General features: G+C 43.6%; 1 protein-coding gene across 19 annotated transcripts in view; it reads left to right on the forward strand.

Annotated features, from left to right (window-relative positions):
* Positions 1 to 18,930, forward strand: part of AKAP13 (A-kinase anchoring protein 13) — a 320,680-nt gene that overhangs the window by 282,918 nt on the left and 18,832 nt on the right. For 11 of the 19 annotated variants that reach the window (XR_012017659.1, XM_072798849.1, XM_072798931.1 and 8 more), the window contains 9 exons: positions 1,624 to 1,691; positions 3,838 to 3,904; positions 7,733 to 7,868; positions 10,097 to 10,209; positions 10,816 to 10,968; positions 11,753 to 12,003; positions 14,332 to 14,457; positions 14,571 to 14,688; positions 15,354 to 15,602. Coding sequence is in view for 18 of the 19 variants with exons in the window: in XM_072798849.1 (XP_072654950.1) it covers positions 1,624 to 1,691; positions 3,838 to 3,904; positions 7,733 to 7,868; positions 10,097 to 10,209; positions 10,816 to 10,968; positions 11,753 to 12,003; positions 14,332 to 14,457; positions 14,571 to 14,688; positions 15,354 to 15,602 (1,281 nt within the window). In the remaining variant the exon portion in view is untranslated. The remainder of the gene's footprint in view (positions 1 to 1,623; positions 1,692 to 3,837; positions 3,905 to 7,732; positions 7,869 to 10,096; positions 10,210 to 10,815; positions 10,969 to 11,752; positions 12,004 to 14,331; positions 14,458 to 14,570; positions 14,689 to 15,353; positions 15,603 to 18,930) is intronic. The other 8 variants (XM_072798887.1, XM_072798941.1, XM_072798962.1 and 5 more) reach the window with 4 other exon arrangements.

Below are 18,930 nucleotides of genomic sequence, written 5' to 3' on the forward strand. Positions count from 1 at the left end.
AGACTAGTTCCAGCTTTGTGGGCCATCCTGTTGACAAAAGCAGATAGCTTTTGTGATAGCCTGATATCCTGATATCGTGATAGCTTCTGGGTAGTGGTGGCCTCTGTCAAGACTCTCCAGGTGAGGCCCTTCCCTGAACATAACATACTAGGTGGCTGGGGCTACCCTACTGATAATTCAGATGACACAGAAGTTGAAATCTTCGGCTGCATGAACCTTGTGGGACAGTCCAGTGGGACTCACTTTGAAAAATTAACCCTTTTTTCAAGAGATGTAACATAAAGAGTCTTAGGGAATCACAGGCTGAAGGAACTTGGGGGAAAGTAGACCCTCCTCTCATTTACTAGATGGGGAAACTGAGGTAAGGACAGACTTGCTTGGGTCACACTAACTCGCAGAGCCAGTTGGTGTTTCACATTCTATAATCAGTGTAGTATCAGGGCATTTGCCTTTTGGATAAAAAAGACCTAGCAGGGTCTAAACTAGACATGTGAATAGGAGCCATGAGCTAGGCACTGTGGTAGAAAGACTTAAAGATTAAGCAATAGATGAAGGGTCCCTGCCCTAGAAGAGCACTCCGTGGAGGAAAAAAACGTAAGACCATCACAGTATGGTGTGACAGGTGGTATTACCAAAGAGATCCGTGAACCAAGGAGACATCATGGGAGCAACTGTTGAGGAAGGTCCTGTAGGGAGAGGCCCCTGGGGCCTGGGGTTCTGGCAGTCTCTATTCTAGTGTCCTATCCTCCCCATCATCACTCCCCTCTTCGCACATCCATACGTGTGAGCTAAGAGAGTGTCTTGGCCCACAGTGAGTGAGTTGAGGCTGTCAGGACCTGTGGTGTTGGGTTGATTTTTTTTCAGGGAGCCTTCCCCTCGAAACGCTTTTGTCACTGGTTGTCCCCACAGATCTTTTGTTTCTGCTTCCCCTCTGGCCTCCTGGTACAGTTCTATCTTATGACTTCATAGCAGCAGTAAGAGCTGACAGCGACCATTCTGAGGCACAGAGAGGGCTGAGTTTTTACATCAGTGGCTGTGGAGCCAAGGGAAAAGAAGTAAGGGTTGTCCTTGACAGAAGTGGTCTCCCCTCCATCTTTCTGGAAGTCTCCCACTTTATCTTGAGTCCAGATTGCAAGGTATGCCTGGGGTAGTTCTGATGACCTTTCTTTTGTCTCCTGACTCTAGCTGGGTTGCAGAAAGCTCAGAGTGGATAAGATCCCAAACAGAAGGACATAGACAGGTAGACTCTGAGGTTCACACTCTGCCTCTGGCAAAAGCATACGTACTTCCCAGGTCCTGGTCAGGGGCTCTCTGTTCATGGATTTAGCTATGACTCTGATTTCACTTGTTGACAGCAGGCACTTCTCTTGTCGTTTTGCTTCGTTGCCTCTCAGCTTCCTGCCTGAGAAGCTCCAGACTTCTAGTTTCCGTTAATCAGAAATCACATCTGCTCTCATTTCTCCTCCTCCCCATGACATCACACGCCTGCTTTCTGGAAGGGGACTGCAGTGTGTAATTCCAGTTAGAGCCGCATTGTGATATGCAAGTGACTTCACTTGGGAAGTCAGAGTCTAAGATCTGTTTGCTTGGCCCAAGTCACCTGGGGCTTTGCTTGTTTTTCAGGTTGCAGTGCTTTTGTCCACAAAGGCTGTAGAGAAAGCCTGGCCTCCTGTGCAAAGGTCAAAATGAAGGTAAGACATTACTCGGAATGGGGAGAGTCCTGGTTGGGGTTTTTGTTTATTGTGATCATTGAGACCAAAACAAACAATTTTTCTCTAAGGCCACCGAGTTTCTTAACACATTCGGGTATCTGAGGCTTTTGGAAAAGAAAATGCTTTCAGAATTCCGTGTTAAATACACATCTCTGAGTTTCTAATGTCCCTGTGTCGTTGTTAAAGTGGTTTTATTCTTAACTGTGTGTGCAGGCCTGCTCTGCTGTTCACACACCCGGCTCCCCTGGGGCCACCCTGAGGGCAGCAGGTGGCATTCAGGTGCTCTGACTGCTGAGGAGTGTGAGAGTTTGACATGGCCTGCCCGGCAGCACTTTTGTCCATGGGTCACAGAGCACTTGTCTCTGGTCATGTGACACAAGAACAGGAAGTGAGTGGAAGTGTCTGCCCGGGAGGTGCATGCTGTGTAATAATGGGCACCACCTACCAAGTGGCCCTAAAGAGGGAGGGTTTGGGGGCCTACCTTCTAAGTAGCCTCCGTGGTTTTCAGTGTTGTAGTCACCCATAAATAAATGTCCTTCTGTCCTTGTCAGGAAAGCACTCCAGCTCCATCTACATGATACTTAGTATGGTGTGCACTTTACCAGTAAGCAAACATTACGTAGTGCAGTGGCCTCACACCTGGATGAATGTGCATTAGAGTCCCCTCAGAGACTTTTGCGAGAGACCACTTACTGCATCCCTCTTCCCGGGTTGCACATCCTGGGGTGGGGCCCGGGAATTTGCATTTCTAGTCAGTTCCCAGATGATGCAGATGCTACAAGTCTGAATGAGTGTAAAAACGATACACTTCTGTACCCCAGATTTTATCAGGCTGGGGATGTAAATTTTGTTTGGCTCTGGAAGTATTTGTTGTTGATGCAGTTGTTTGAAGAAATCACATTTCATATCAATTTAGATTCTAATTTCTCCTTTAAAAATTGGATGACCTCAAAAAAAAAATTGGATGACCTCAAAAAAGGAAAATTGGAAGATCTCACAACCCTGGTTATTTCCTCTTACCCAGCAGTCTCCGTTTTCACCTTGCTCTTTTTTCCTACTCTCCATAGTACTTCTCACCTTCTCAGAGTCTCTATTTAACAGCTTGTATCTACTTACTACATTTATTTTGTGTAATCTGCACCTTCCCCCCCACTAGAATGTAAGCACCAAACTTGCCAAGCAGTCTCAAGTCAGGAATGTTTGATCCGTTGATAGATCTGAGGCATCCAGCACAGAGTCTGGTTGTCTAGGTCCCTGAATGTTGGGCAGATGGATAGAAAGTGGTAATCCACGGGGGCTGAGAGGCTGCTGCTTCCTCAACAGGATGTGTAGGTTCCCCCCAACCCCGGCCTTGCCTCCTTCACTTGTTGCCTGCCTAACCCCATGGGCACTGAGTTTGTGATCTCTGACGAGACTTAGAGCTACTAGGAATGTACTAAGCTCTGTAGAACACTGATGATAGGGATGTAGCATCTCCCTTATAAGAGAACATAGCCTGAAAGAGGAGTTCCATTTCTAAATTGGAAGTAGCCTGATTTATCTCAGAGTAATTGGCTCACTCTAATTTCTCACAGTTTTTCTGTCACATTCTACAACAAAAGTCTCAACTGAAATTAGTACTTTACATAAGGACTATTTAGTACTTTTATTAATGCTAGTCACTTGGAGAAACAAATGAAAAAAGCACAGGGGCTGCTCTTCAGGAACCAACATTCTAGTGGGGGGAGAGATGGCAGGCAGACAGTGACCATAAACAAGGGGGAAACTGTGGAGGTCTGTGCATGATTCTCGGGACTGCCAGGCTCTGCCTTGGATGAGGAGAAGAAAGAAGGTGATGGGTGGCTTTACCCAGGAGATGGTTCTCACATTGTCTTGGAATTGAGGAATGCCCTGAGGTGAAGGGGCACAGGGTGTTCCGGGGGAAAAGCAGCATTTTGGGGGTCATGCAACTTGGCAGGCTCAGAGGAGAGCCTGTGGGGGTAACTGGAGGGATGGTGAGTACCATTGGCCAGGAGCCCAGCTGGAGCGCTGTCCCTGCTCTCTCCTGGCTCTGGGCTTCTTGAGACCTGACAGAAGATAAATTGTGGATGCAGTCCTCATGTATTTATTTTCCTTTCTCCTTCAGCAGCCCAGAGGAAGCCTCCAGGCCCAGGACACATCCTCACTGCCCACAGTCATCATGCGGAGCAAGCGTAAGTCACTCAGCTGTCCTCTCTGCCAGCTCTTTTGACTCTCTGGTTCAGGACTTAAACGTGTTTTTGTAATATTTGTTTGTTACTCTTAAGACTTGAGTATTTATTTTGTGGTTAGTTAGAGAAGACTGCAGATTATTGTCCAAAAGCCGAATGTTTTACCATCACATGCCCTTGGAAGGCTTCTAGAATAGTGTGTGTATTCACCTGAGAGGCAGCCCTATTTCCATGTGGTTCAGCAGGTGAAATTTCATGCATCTCCAAGTTCTCTTCCATGAGTTGACAATTATGCATGTTTTTAATGCCTACAGTTATACAAGGGAAAAAGAGATCTTGCTGATCAAACTTCTTAGTTTATAAACTGTGAAGTGAAGTAAGTAGTTCTCTTTTTTCCTCCAGGGCCTTCAGGTGGTACACAGAATCGAGTCAATCACAGAGTACTGTCCTGTCCTCACCAATGCAAAGCTCCACTTTGGTGTTACCTCCTCTTTGCATTATCACCTCCCTCTGTAGTGCCCCCTGTGGTTAGTTAACATGTTATCTTTCTGATCGGTTCTCTTTACACATCCATCGCTGAAAATACCTCTTACTGTTTTGTGTGTTGCATTTATATTAGATAGGACTTAGGCTTATTCATTCTGCTTTTTTCTCAGTCTGTCATTTTCAGATCTATGCATGTTTTTATGGATAAGCTGTTGTTTCAGACTGCTGCATGGTATTCTCTCATAAACCTGTTCCGCAATTTAATTATCAGTTCCCCCAAAGATGGATATCTAAGTCATTTCCAACTACTACCATAAATAATGCAGTACTGAGTGTCCTCTTAATTGGCTCTATGGGAACCCCTGTGGGACTTACCCTAAGGCAGTGTTTTTCAAAGTGTATTTCCTGGATCAATAATAAGTGTGCATTCGTGGACCCTATTGAGACCTAAATCAGAAATTCAGAGGTAGAGCCCATGATCTATGTTTGATTCGATCACCCAGGTAAGTCTAATGCAGACTCAAGCATGAGAACCACTGTTCCACACCTCATTGCTCTGAGTTCTTCCAGAAGCATGTGGATTCTGTTTAGGTAGATTAAGTTTGTTTACTGTCAATCGCTGCAGGTAGATGCCTATAAGAGAAGTTTCACCAGGCCCACACCCACTTTAATTGGTGATCCAACCCATTCCAAAACCTTTTACCAGTCTGATCTTCCTTAAACATTTTTTCTGGGACATTGTCCTTTGCTTCAGAAATCTATTTTCTTTCACATCAAATGAAATAATACCTTTAAGGTGGATCCCCGGGTGGCTCAGCGGTTTAGCGCCTGCATTTGGCCCGGGGTGTGATCCTGGAGACCCGGGATCGAGTCCCACATCGGGCTCCCTGCCTGGAGCCTGCTTCTCCCTCTGCCTGTGTCTCTGCCTCTTTCTCTCTCTCTGTGCATCTGTCATGAATAAATAAATAAAATCTTTAAAAAATAAAAAAATAATAAAAAGAAATAATACCTTTAAAAAAAATACCTATTATATGTCAAGTTGTCAGGTTACGTGTGTTACCTCTGACCCCCACAAATATTCTTACCGTTCTACCCCCGCTGACACAGTATGGTGGTTAAGAGTACAGATTGTAGATTCAAGTCATATGAGTTTGAGTCCCAGCACTGCCACTCAGTGTAACCTTGGGTATTTACTATATCCGCACTCCATACTTCATTTTCCTCCTCTGTAAACAGAGGGTAAAAGTGTTTCAGTGGGTGGCCATCAGGTTTAAATGAGATCACACCTGTAAAGAACCCAATAGGCCTCCTTTAGTGTTAGCTTTAGCTATTGTCATCATCCCCACAAATAGGGAAACTGAGGCTCAGTGATATTACATCAGTTCCCTGAGTGGAATAGGGATTGGTTTCAAACAAGGGAAAGCTGTACATTGACTGCCTGATTCTGTCCTTTACAAACAAAGTTGTTCTTGGGGTTACCTGAGTGCCTCAGTCAACTCTTGATCTTGGGGTTGTGAGTTCGAGGCCCATGTTAGGGGTGGAGATTACTTAAAAATTAAAAAAAATAGAGTTCTTTATCACTTTTAGGGTTCTGCATAGCATGACTTCATTCTGTTTCCCTAGCCTTTTCTACTGATTCTTTATATACATCTTTCTTTCTTTTTTTCTCTCCTACTTAATGTCATACCACATGATCCTTTCTGCCTTCATTGACACCGTTCTTCTTGTCAGAATGTACTCTTTTCCCTCTGACCTACCCACATCCTCCATTCTTCAGGAACCAGTGTCTCTTCCTTAGTCAGGTTTTATCCACTCACTGACCTCCCTTCTAAAATACCGAGCGTGTGCCCCAGGCCCTTAGACCCTCAAGCATGTTCCCTTCTCTGCTGGCTGCTCTTACTCCCTGTTGGGGCAGGGCCCATGTCTCCTGCTCCGTGTGTGCTTCCTGCAGGAAGGATCTGGTTATGCGGTAGTATAGTGTGTTTCTGGTGTTTTATTGTATCACCTTCTTCTAAATAGAATTTGAATTGGAAATTAATGGTTTTATTAATTTTTATTAAGTCAGAAACATCCTGCAATGTCATAAAGTCGTAACAGCTGCCCTAGTCTTATTTCCTCCAGCTCTTGAGACTCCCAGGGAGGGACAGATAATACAGCTCGTGTCTGGGGCATGAGCTCAGTTACCAAGGAAAAATAATTTGTTGCCCAAATGCCAGTGTGACCACTTGAGCATAAAATTAGAGCTCCAGCTTCCTCTCTGGTCATGTTCAGAGAACCACACAGTATGAGAACAGCTTCACTATGTGACATTAAATGGAGTGTTATATTTTCCTCAGCTTGAATTAAAGAAATTGGTCAAAATCTTTGTTCTCAGGCAACATACAGAAGAATCCCTTGGGGAGCTGGTAAAATGTGTGGACTCCCAGGTCCCACTCCCAAGGTCCCGAAGGATTGGGAGTTTGCATATCTTACAGGCACCTCCTATATGGCCGGGTAGGCACTCACAGAAAACACTGGCCTCTCTCATCTTGTGGTTCTTTTTATCCTTAAGATTCTTTCAATTTCATTTTATTTTACTTTGAATTATTTTCTTTGTTTAAATATATTACTACCCATGATTCTTTATCCTCATTCCCCAATCTGCATCCCAACCCACAGCTAACTACTCCTCTTAGTTTTATTATATTTATCTTCTCCAAATTTCTTTATTAAATAAAGCAAATCTTAATTTGGCTTATTTCTCTTTTTTTAAACATGAAAGTCTAAAAAGTTTGTCCTGGGCCTTGTCTTTTTTCCCCATTACAGTATTATCTTGGAGATCTGTATCAATTCGTGGAGAGTGTCTTCATTTTTTTTAAAGCTACATAGTATTTTAGTGTATGATGTACCATAGTTTGTGAATTGATCTTTTGATATTCATTTGTTTCCTTGCTGGTATTTTGCTTTTACCAACAGCATTTCACTGAATAACTTTGGACATACGTCCTTTCAAGCATTACAAGTGTATCTCGTAGAATAAATATATCCAGGGTGCCAGACTGGCTCACTCGGAACATGCAACTCTTGATATTGGGGTCGTGAGTTCAGGCCCCACGTTGGGAGTAGAGATTACATTTTTTAAAAGGGGGGAGGGTTAGAATAAATATATCTTAAAATTAGATTACTGGATCAAAGGATCTAGGCAGTAGATATTGCCAGATTGTCCTCCATAGAGTTTTTTTATCCACTTACATTCCCAGGGCAGATCTGCTTTAAAAAAATTTGCTTCTGTTTGACACTTGTCAGATGAGTCACTACTCATGAGCTTGGATACACCACTCATTGATGTCCTCTCTTCCTTTATAGCTTCACAGCCCAAGGAGCGTCCTCGGTCTGCAGTCCTCCTGGCGGATGAAGCCACTGCCATTCCCATGTTTGCCAATAGACGGTCCCAACAGAGTATCTCACTCTCCAAAAGTGTCTCCATACAGAACATTGCTGGGTAAGTGGGGATTCATAGATAGAGCACAGTTGACATCTAGGTGACAGAAGTTTATTTTTTCTTTTAATTTTTAAAAATTTTATTTAAGTTCAATTTGCCAACATATAGCATAACACCCAGTACTCATCTCGCCAAGTGCCCCCCTCAGTGCCCGTCACCCACCTCTCCACCTCCCCTTCCACTACCCCTTGTTGGTATCCCAGAATTAGGAGTCTCTCATGTTCTGTCACCCTCTACAATTTTTCCCACTCATTTTCCTTCCTTTCCCCTTTATTCCCTTTCTCTATTTTTTCCCCTATATGAGTAAAACCATATAATGATTGTCCTTCTCCAGTTGACTTGTTTAACTCAGCATAATACCCTCCAGTTCCATCCACGTCGAAGCAAATGGTGGGTATTCATCCTTCCTGATGACTGAGTAATATTCCATTGTATACATAGACCACATTTTCTTTATCCATTCATCTTTTGATGGGCACCAAGGCTCCTTCCACAGTTTGGCTATTGTAGACATTGCTGCTAGAAACATCAGGGTGCAGGTGTCCTGCCATTTCACTGCATCTGTATCTTTGGGGTAAATCCCCAGCAGTGCAATTGCTGGGTTGTAGAACAAATCTAGTTTTAACTCTTGGAGGAAACTCCACACAGTTTTCCAGAGTGGCTGTACCAGTTCACATTCCCACCAACAGTGCAAGAGGGTTCCCCTTTCTCCACATCCTCTCCAACATTTGTTGTTTCCTGTCTTGTTAATTTTCACCATTTTCACTGGGTGTGAGGTGGTATCTCATTGTGGTTTTGATTTGTGTTTCCCTGATGGCAAGTGATGCAGAGCATTTTCTCATTTGCTTGTTTGGCCATGTATATGGGTGACAGGAGTTTAATAACCATATCACTTCAGGAAAAGATTCTTCTCAGTAGGGAAAAAAAAAGGTATAAAATAATGATTTAGTGTATAGCGAAGTTATACAGATACGGAGAATGGGGATTGCATTTTGATGCACTGTCATGCCCACTATTTTTTAGCAAGGAATCCCCTTTAAACACCATCATCAGGCACATTGTCCTGTGCTTCCTGCGTGGTCATCCTCACTTTTCAAAATCAGTGAAAACTGGGGTGGGGGAGGGCACAGGATTTTTGTTTGTAACCACTTGTATTTTCATATATTACACTTTTCTGTTGGTCATGTGAACTTTGTGTCTCTGCTGCTTTTTGAATCTCTTCTCTGGGCTTGCATCTTGACTCTTAAGTCCATTTCATGATAGTGAATAATGGGCCACTTAGGACTTCTTGGTCTGCACTCACTCATTTGCACTAAGTTCCTTTTGTGGTCTCTGCAAAAGTTGCTCTGGCCCCAGACTGTTGAGGCCTCAGCTGTCACAGGGCTGGCACAGGGCTAATTATGATGTTGCTGCCTGTTTTGGGTAATAAGACTCCTGCTTTCCCATCAAGTAAAGAAGTCACCTCAAATGTAGGACTCAGAACATCTCTTGCATCTCTCTTAACCTCGGCTGGAGCAAAATTCTTAACTAAAGGGTGCAGATCTTCTTTTGTCTTCATCTCCTAACCTCTGTGCTGACTATTGTTTTCTTGTTAAAAAAATGTTTCAGGTATTTTTATTTTGTCTTTGTACTGTCATTGTTCAAAGGCCTCCTTTCAGAGTTGTTAGGGTTTCAAAACTTGTTTGCATTATGACTTTTAAAAACCAATCTTTAAATAAAATGTAAACTTTTAAATGACTCTGGCTTGCTTTTATGTCCTACCAAAAACATTTACTGGGGGCCTGCTGTGCCAGCTGGTGGGTTGGGTGTGAGAAAGTCCAAGGAATACAGTTTATTTATTAAAAGTGCTTAGGCTGCAGTTATTTAGGAACAAGTAGAAAAAGTTAGCAGTTACACAGTGAGTTTCAAATGGAGAAATTTCTTATGTAATGTGTACAGAGTTTAAGGGAAGAGCATTATTCTTGTTACTTATCATAAAAAAGAAAAACACACACACCACAACTGAAGGCTCGAGAGGTTCAAGTCTTCAGTGATCTTAGATGTTTCTAACCTTCCTGAATAGCTCGTGTCGCATGTTGCCAAGGACCTGACATAAGTAATTTGTCTTCCATCACTGTGGTGCTTATAGCCAGCTGTCATTTTAGAGATTTTCTGGTACTCATTTGAGAATGAAGACAATGGGTTATTAAAAAATGTGGTTGACAGTATGTGCTTCTTTTCTTCCCCAGAGTTGGCAATGATGAGAACATATCAAACACCTGGAAATTCCTGTCTCATTCAACAGACTCCCTAAATAAAATCAGCAAGGTCAATGAGTCAACAGAATCACTTACTGATGAGGGTAAGAGGAAATTATGGCCTGTGTCTTACGCATCTGTGGAGACTGGGTGCTGTTCACTGAATATAAGTGTAAATGGAATAATAATAGTACCTGCCTCTTCCTTACTCCTGTGAAGATTCTCTAACTTGTCTCTTAATCATCAAAATGCTCTATAATCAGTTGGTAATCAAACTTACCCAGTTGTTAGATAGTTGTCCATTGAAGGATGTCATTGACTTTAATGTAGTCCTTCTCTAGTACAAACACTTTTTCTTCCCTTAGACTTTTCGTATGTGGTCAGTTATAGCTCTGGGCACGTCATAAGCCTACCTCTTAAGTAAAGTTACCAGGTACTTTACGATTCCTTATTCACATAGGAATCCTGAATGTCAGTCACATTTGATTTAGGTGATATTTATCACTCTTACCCAGAGTCGTGCACATGCAGTGTGTCACTCCCAGACAGGAAATGATTCTTTTCTGATCCTAGAATATGCATTCTATGAATATTCCCTGTGTTAAGGCACTGTGTGTGTCTCGGGAAATTATCACCTGAGGAAAGTGCAGTGTAAGCTTCCTAGAGCTCACACACCCCAGATTCTGATACTGATCTTTTGCTGTTTTGAGGAGTAGGTACAGACATGAATGAAGGACAGCTAATGGGGGACTTCGAGATGGAATCCAAACAACTAGAAGCAGAGTCCTGGAGTCGAGTAGTGGATAGCAAGTTTCTCAAACAGCAAAAGAAAGATGTGGTCAAACGGCAAGAAGTGATTTATGGTGAGACCCTCCATTTGTTCTGCTGATGTTTGATTTGCATTGTGCAGAGCCTTTTATCAAGGAAATCATTGGACCTTAGAAAGCCAATTTTCAAGTATGGTGCATGTCACAGATTTTCTTTAAAAACTTTGAGGTTTAGAGACATGATCTTATATCTGTCCTTTTCTCTTTAAAATTGTTTCCTTGGGGCAGCCCCTGTGGCACAGCGGTTTGGCGCCACCTGCAGCCCGGGGTTTGATCCTGGAGACCCGGTATCGAGTCCCGTGTCGGCTTCCTGCGTGGGGCCTGCTTCTCCCTCTGCCTGTGTCTCTGCCTCTCTCTTCGCTCTCTCTGAATGAATAAATAAATAAATCTTTAAAATAAAATAATAAGATAAAATAAAATAAAATAAATAAATAAAATCGTTTCCTTTAATTTTATTGAATCTAAGTGCTTGTTTATGCAGCCCTAGAAAGAGATCTCTTATGACTCTACAGTTTGATTTCTCAGCTACATTGGAAACTAAGCATGAGTCATTTGTAGGAAATTATGAAAGGCTCTGAATCTAGCACAGACCACTTGGGAAACCATCATTTAAAGAGTGATGGAATCCAGCATGCCGTCAGAAAACAGCATTAGGTGATGTGAAATAGAGAAATGAAATGGGAACACTTTAAGGGGAAAGACAGCTGTTGACCCAGTTTTTAAGTTTCAGTTGGGCTCCAAATAGTGTTAAGACTAAAGTGGGCTTTTAGTAGCAGGTGACCTTTGAAGGAGAATCCTGACCAGCTTTGTCCTGCTTCAGAGTTGATGCAGACAGAATTGCACCACATCCGCACGCTGAAGATCATGAGCGATGTGTACAGCCGGGGGATGATGACAGAACTGCTCTTTGAGCAACAGACAGTGGAGAAGCTGTTCCCCTGTTTGGATGAACTGATCAGTATCCATAGCCAGTTCTTTCAGAGGATCCTGGAGCGGAAGAAGGAATCTCTGGTGGATAAAAGCGAAAAGAACTTCCTCATCAAGAGGATGGGAGATGTGCTTGTAAATCAGGTGAGCAATGAAAAGGATCTTCCCCCACATAATGAGGTAGAAAGTGAAGCTTTGGGGTTCAGCAGCCACGCATTCACATCCTGACTGTACTGCCTCTTATCTTTGTGAGCATAGGCAAGTTTTCAAATCTCTCTGAGCCTCAATTTCCTTTTCTGTAAATGAGGGCAGATTTTCTTTCCTAATGTCATTTTTTTAAAACTAAAAAGAATATATACATAAAATAACTAGCATATATGGTAGATATTCAGTAAAAGTCCCATTTTCCTTTTTCAGCATCCAGACTATCATCAGAAACAGTGTAGTTTAAGAAGTTAAAAGCAGTCTTTTGGAATTTCAACTTCCTCCTTATGCCTTAAATCAAAAGGAACTCCTTTATCTGAAAACCATGTGGGATTAGAAAATTGAACAAGAAACTATCTGTAAAATAGTTCCATAAAATAGATCTTGCTGATGTTTTCATCAAGAGGTGGCATGGTTTCAATCCTACTCCAAAAACAGTTGGGCCAGAAGTTATTTTGAAAAAAGTGTTGTTAGTTGAACCTTAACAGGCAGAGGGGCATGGCATCACCCCCAACTAGGTCTTCCCCAGCAGATCTCTGCCTCCTCATACAAGCAGAAGCTTCATTGGTGGAACATCTGCCTAAGAATTGATAAAGTGTTGTCTTTTCCTTACGTTCTTCAGCCCGTACTCCTCACCTCATTAATTCATTAGTGCATTCATTCATCCTTTTTCTAATATTTCCTGGGCATCAAAATACCAGCTGGAACCACAGAGGCAGACACAACTCAGACCTATGCCTCACACTCCTCCTGTTCCCAAGTGAACAAAGGCATGGTAGGATGTAAGGCACACAGAGCATGGCTCATGCTGTAACACAGGTCTCTGCCACAAATAGGGCCCTAACATCCCCTCCTAACAGATTCCACATCTTTCTCTCTACCCTCAGACCTGCACAGGTGCCTCTTCTAACCTGACTTGTATTGTCCATAGTTCATTGTACTTGTGCATATTCCTTTAGTAAGATCTTTAATGGTAGGATTCATATCTTGGACCGTCATGGCGTCCATTTGTTGCTTCTATGTGCCAGTTCTAAAACCACCCTTTTATAGCACTTACTTCATGATGGAAGTGGAGCACCTAAAAATCTCTGCTTTAACTTTCCCTTTGGTAAAGGGGAAAAGGAGAAGCTAGATACTCTGAACCTTTTTTCTTTCAAGTTTTTTGGTAAGGATCAATTTGTGTTGCCTTCAGAGATTTTTAATACAGTAGAAATTGATGCTTAACATGCAGAAACGTATTGTTTTACCCCAAAGTGAACATCTCTTCAGATGAGCCATTGAGACTGCACACATTTAGAAATGATGAGAGGCCACACAGAATTGTTAGGACTGCTGGCCTGAGGTAGGTAAGATAAGCAGATCACTGAATAATAATAGCTGCTTCTGATATATTTTTGATTTATCAAGGTGAGCTTTTTAAGACTGACTGTCTCACTGGAAAACTTCTAGTGAATCTCCTTGTTTCACTACTGTGTTTATAACAAATAGAAATTAGAACACATTTTGTACTACTTAAGCGCACAGCACATAGATATTTCTGTGATGGTTGTTTTTTTTTAAAATAAATAGTTTTATTGGAACAAATTCATATGCCGTAGAAGGTACCCACTTAAAGTGTACAGTTCAATGGTTTCTAGTTTCTATATTCACAGAGTTGTATGACCATCATTACAGTCAGTTTTAGAACATCTTTATCACCCTGCCCCTGCCCTAGGCATCTACCAATCTACTTTCTATCTCTGCAGATTTGTCTATTCTGGACTTATTAAGTAAATGAGATAAAATAATAGTCCTTTGCATTTGGCTTTTTCATTTAGAATAATGCTTTCAACATCAATATTGTAACCATCTATCTGTATTCCATTCCTCTTGTGGCAGAATAATGGTCCATCCTGTGTTCCTGCCACATTGTATTTACCCTTGGATGGGCATTTGGTTTATTTCCACTTGGGGGCACTTGTGAATATGGTGGCTATGAACTTTCATATCCAAGATTTTGTGTAAGTTTTATGCCTAGGAGCAGAATTGCCAGGTCACATGATAACTCTGTGTAGCTTTCTGAGGAACTGCAATATTGTTTTCCAAAGCTGCTGCACCATTTTAATCTTTGGAGGAACTCTTGGGGAACGCATTCTTGGGTTTTACAAATAGACTGGAAACTTGATATAGAATTTGATACAAAATTTGTACAAAATTTGATATATAGATTCTGTATAAAATTTCAGCGTCCTGAGCTCCATCTTAACGTCTGTTTGCTTTTTTCTGCAGTTTTCAGGGGAGAACGCGGAACGCTTAAAGAAGACATACGGCAAGTTCTGTGGGCAACACAACCAGTCTGTGAACTACTTTAAAGACCTTCATACCAAGGATAAGCGGTTTCAGGCCTTTGTGAAGGTATGAGTGTGAAACAGGGAACTCTCTTTCATGGTCTGGGGCACTGTGTCACTATTCATTGAGCCAGAGCCCTCCTCGAATAGCTCCTGATAATCCCGTTTTGTCCTTTGCAGAAGAAGATGAGCAGTGCCGTCGTGAGGAGGCTAGGCATCCCAGAGTGCATATTGCTGGTGACCCAGCGAATCACGAAATACCCAGTTTTATTCCAAAGAATATTGCAATGTACCAAAGGTGAGCCTCTTTCCTCACCTGTCAGGTCTGCCAGCAGACTGTTTCTTGTATGACCAGCAGCACAAGAGGCCCCAAGGAAGAGCTGCTTAATGCTCTCACAGGTCTCTAAGAGATCCTGTGTTTTACCCTAAAAACTGTTTTCTTAAGTGAAAACTTGGAATGCTGTGTCCCCAGGCTTCAGGTGGACGAAAGCAGGAAGGAGCCACTTACTGACTCCCTCAAGATTCAGCAGCCCGAGCAACTTCTCCCTCACCACAAGACTGGGCAGGGATCCCCACCAGTTCTTTCCATAAGTTGAACTGCTAGACCTGCTGTTGTTTCTCACTGAACCTGGACTTACTAGTTTCTCTCTCTTGGCCAGCCCTGCTCCTAGGCAGTTATGTTCAAGATGAGATAAAGACGTAAATTACTGTTGCCCCTCTCTCTTCCCGAAATTGTTGGGTCCTTCTGCTTCAGGACATGGCGTGGAATTGCATGTTGTGTCTGTCGTAGAAAACGTCTAACTTTATTGAGAGTTAACCTTATGACAAGGATAGGCACATGATGTTTGGTGTGTTGGCTTCACTCTATCAGACATGCTATCAGCATGTCCACCAGGAAGTAGGCTTCCCCCTCTCCTTGTCTGAAAGGATCCATTAAAAACAGGATTATTCCTTCCTTCCAAGACAATGAAGTGGAGCAGGAAGATCTGGCTCAGTCCCTGAGCCTGGTGAAGGATGTGATTGGAGCTGTGGACAGCAAAGTGGCAAGTTATGAAAAGAAAGTGCGTCTGAATGAAATTTATACAAAGACAGATAGCAAGTCGATCATGAGGATGAAGAGCGGCCAGATGTTTGCCAAGGAGGATTTGAAGCGGAAGAAGCTTGTGCGAGATGGGGGTGTGTTTCTGAAGAGCGCAGCAGGAAGGTTGAAAGGTAAGGCTTGCTTTTTGTCTGAGTCTACATGTGTACCAAAGAAGAGCAAGCAAGATTCAGATAATTTTGTTAGTAATCCACCACCAGGTTTTTCCTAGGGATCCCACACCCAAACATTACACAGGAGCAATTGTCTTTTAATTCTTAATTTTATATCAAAAAAATAAGGTTGAGACAGCTTATGAGACGGTAAACTCCAGTAAGATAACAGGAATGACACAGGGAAAATGGGGGAAGAAAAAAGATTTAAAAAAAAAAGCAAGGTGGCCCTTCTTGGCACTTGCTCCCGGTGACTCCAAGGGTATGCAGGCCAGGGATGGCCCCAAAGAGTAGGTGGCAGAGGGGGAGCTGGTGTGCAGGTCTAAGTGTTGCCACATGGCACTCATGGCAAGAATCAGGAAGAGTGGGAGACCACAAGGACAGGCCCAAGAGCAATGGCATCCAGAGAGGAATGAGCAGGACAAAATCTCATGCCAACTAGGAAAATGAGAAAAGGATGAAAAGGAACAAATTGCTAATATAGCAGAGCCATTGGCCCTGCCTGGAAGCTGGTGACTGTCGTGTGCCTTGAGTCAATCATAGGCGGTCACATCCTACAGTATAACAAGGACACATGTCAGAGGCTTGGAGAGCCACAGGCAGCAGTGAAAGGGGAGATTATGGAAAGGATTGGGAGGAGGTGAGACGGGATGGAAAAGCAGCCCAGTCGTGGTCTGCGGGCAGTTAGCACTGACCCTCCTCACCATGGCCATCATGAGGAGTTTGGCCTATGCCTTGAATTTTGATGTCTTTCCTCAAGTTAATAGGAAGACACACTTGCTTCCTGAACTTACATGTATTCAGTGTACCTTTGTTGCAGACCTTCTGGTGTTATGTGTTTCTGTGGGTCTCCTGTGGCCAGCTTCTAATTGAATATAGTATTTTAACCCAGTCTGTAAGATTCTTCTAGCAAGGGAGTTTTACCCTATTGCATGGCAAGATGCTCATTATATATTCTGAAGTTTATAAAACAGCTTAAAAAGGCAAAAAAAAAAAAAAAAAAGCCAAGTATAACATTATTACAGAAACGCAGGCTATTAAGAAAGGTGTGGTCTCCTCCAGAAACAGGCAACACATTAGGGGTTGGGGTCTCTGGCAACAGTTGTATGGAGAGAAAACCCTATCAGGTAGCAGGTCAGAGTCTGAGAGACTAAGAATACATCACTTGTTTGAAGAGAGATTGTAGAGGACTTTTCAGCTCCCAAGACCTTAGAGAAAACCTATGTGTAACTCACACCAGCCAGGTAGATTATTAAACTTGATGATACTCATCTCTTTTATCTTCCTCTAAGCACAAGATTGTAGAAGATACTAATTTTCCATTTGGTTTTAATTTTTCCTTTTAAAGGATGATCTGCATCAAGTTAAGGAAGTTACTATGAGGTTTATTAATTCGTCTACCCATCTGAATTTTTTTTTTTTTTGGTACCTATCTGATTTATAAATAACCTTTTCATCGACCCTTGAGGCCTGTGTGAGCTCTGGCCTTAGCAGCAGCCCTAAGCACACCTGGCCCAGCCCTGACAAGCTGTGTGCACCAGGCAGGCTGGCCGCTGGTGTCATCCACGCTGACAGAAAACCAAGGCTGGGAATAAGATCTGTGCCCCTGTCCTGTCTCTCACACATCAGGAACACTATAGGCAGCTGCTGTCAGCCAGTACCCCAGAGTCCTTAGCTGGCATCTCACCACTCTTGCACCAAACAGTAACGATGTCCCAGGTGACCCGTTGGCCTCAAAGGTGAATGAAGCTGAGCCTGCATAGGTATTGGGCTCAGAATGAAGAGGCCTGTGAAGAGGTGCCTGCTCCACAGTCTGACGGGCGCTGGAACCAAGGGCAGAACTGAGAGACCCATGAGAAGTAGCATCTGAGTTAGTCATGAAGGACAAAGGGCAGGTACACCTGGCCTGTAGGCAGCGGACACGATGGCAGGGAGGGCTGAGGACAGGGGCAGAGAGGGGCCTAGTCTGGATGGGGACAGTGACAGCTGATACTGTTCAATGGGGTGGGGACAGAATGGGCTCCACGCAGGGGGTTTTCAGCAGGAAAGGGATCCATTCTACTGTTTTCTAGCGCCATCATGGAGGCAGCCAGGGAGCAGCAGGAGCAGGGAGAGGCTGGTGACAGAGACAGGAGAGCCCCTGCTGCAGGGAACCACGGCAAGCACACCAGGCCTGAGTTCCAGTGGGAGCATGAAAAGGAAAGCCAGGAACCTTTCACATGAAAGAGTGATCCCTTCCTGCCTCCAGCAGATGTGTGTCTCTGCTCCATGGTGAACTTGAATGAGGCAATCCCTAAGGCTCCCTCCCCCTTCCCAGTACCTGTCCTCTGATGCTCCGAGAACCCCCGAATCAGGACTCTGCCCACACGGGCACTTTGGGACTGGCCTCAAGGCAGCCTGGTGCTTGAGGAAAGCCTGCTTCCTTTTGCAAGGACCTGAATTTCCTAGAGCTGCCACTGCCTAGAGCCAGCACTTGGTTCTTTCCTGTACACAGCAGTTTATTTATTCATTCCCAAAGTAAAAACTGATGGATTCTAGCTGTGGGACTGAAGCTGTGGTCAGCTAGTGGCACAGGACAGGCTCTCCATGGAGATCAGGCTTGGTGTGGAGGCCTTCCCCCCTCAGGTGGGCTCGTGCCAAGGACAGCCATTACTGCACTGGCACCCCTTGAAAGGGACGGGCTTGTTTTTCTCTGACCCACCAACACTGTACATAGAAGCATCCAGCGAAATTGAAACTTGTGTTTTGAAACTTTGTTTGTTTGTTTAGCAGACACCTGAATTATTTAAAAGTAAACTTTAAGAAACTTGTCAAAATGAATAGCCCATAGAACAGTAGTTCATGGCCTGTTTGGTCTAGGCTGAAAACTACCTCCTGAGCAATCTGCTATCCTTGCTTCTGTACTCTTCATAGCCATGTAGTAAATTACACAGAGAGGGGCTTCCAGCTGTGGCAGAAGGGGTGGGAAAGCCCAGAGGGGACCCAACCACCTGAGGAGGTTGCTTAAGTCAGTTCCGTTCTTTCCCTACGGGGTAGTAGGCCCCCCCTCTTCCAGGGGGAGGATAGCACAGAGGGGCCAGCCTGCTAGATCTGAGATGCCAGACCTCATCTTTTAAGGCGATACTAGAAAATGCTGCCCCGCATTCTCAGAGCAGGAGTTTGTGGCATTCTCCCGATTACTAGATCCAAGTAGACCTGTTACTTTGGCTTTTGTTTGAGTTGAGAGGAACAGCAGGCTGTGTCCATGGCAGATAGAGGTTGAGGCTGACTGGGCTCCATTGTGTTCCCA

Source organism: Canis lupus, chromosome 2 (genome assembly GCF_048164855.1).
Source record: "Canis lupus baileyi chromosome 2, mCanLup2.hap1, whole genome shotgun sequence".
NCBI classification, from domain to species: domain Eukaryota; kingdom Metazoa; phylum Chordata; class Mammalia; order Carnivora; family Canidae; genus Canis; species Canis lupus.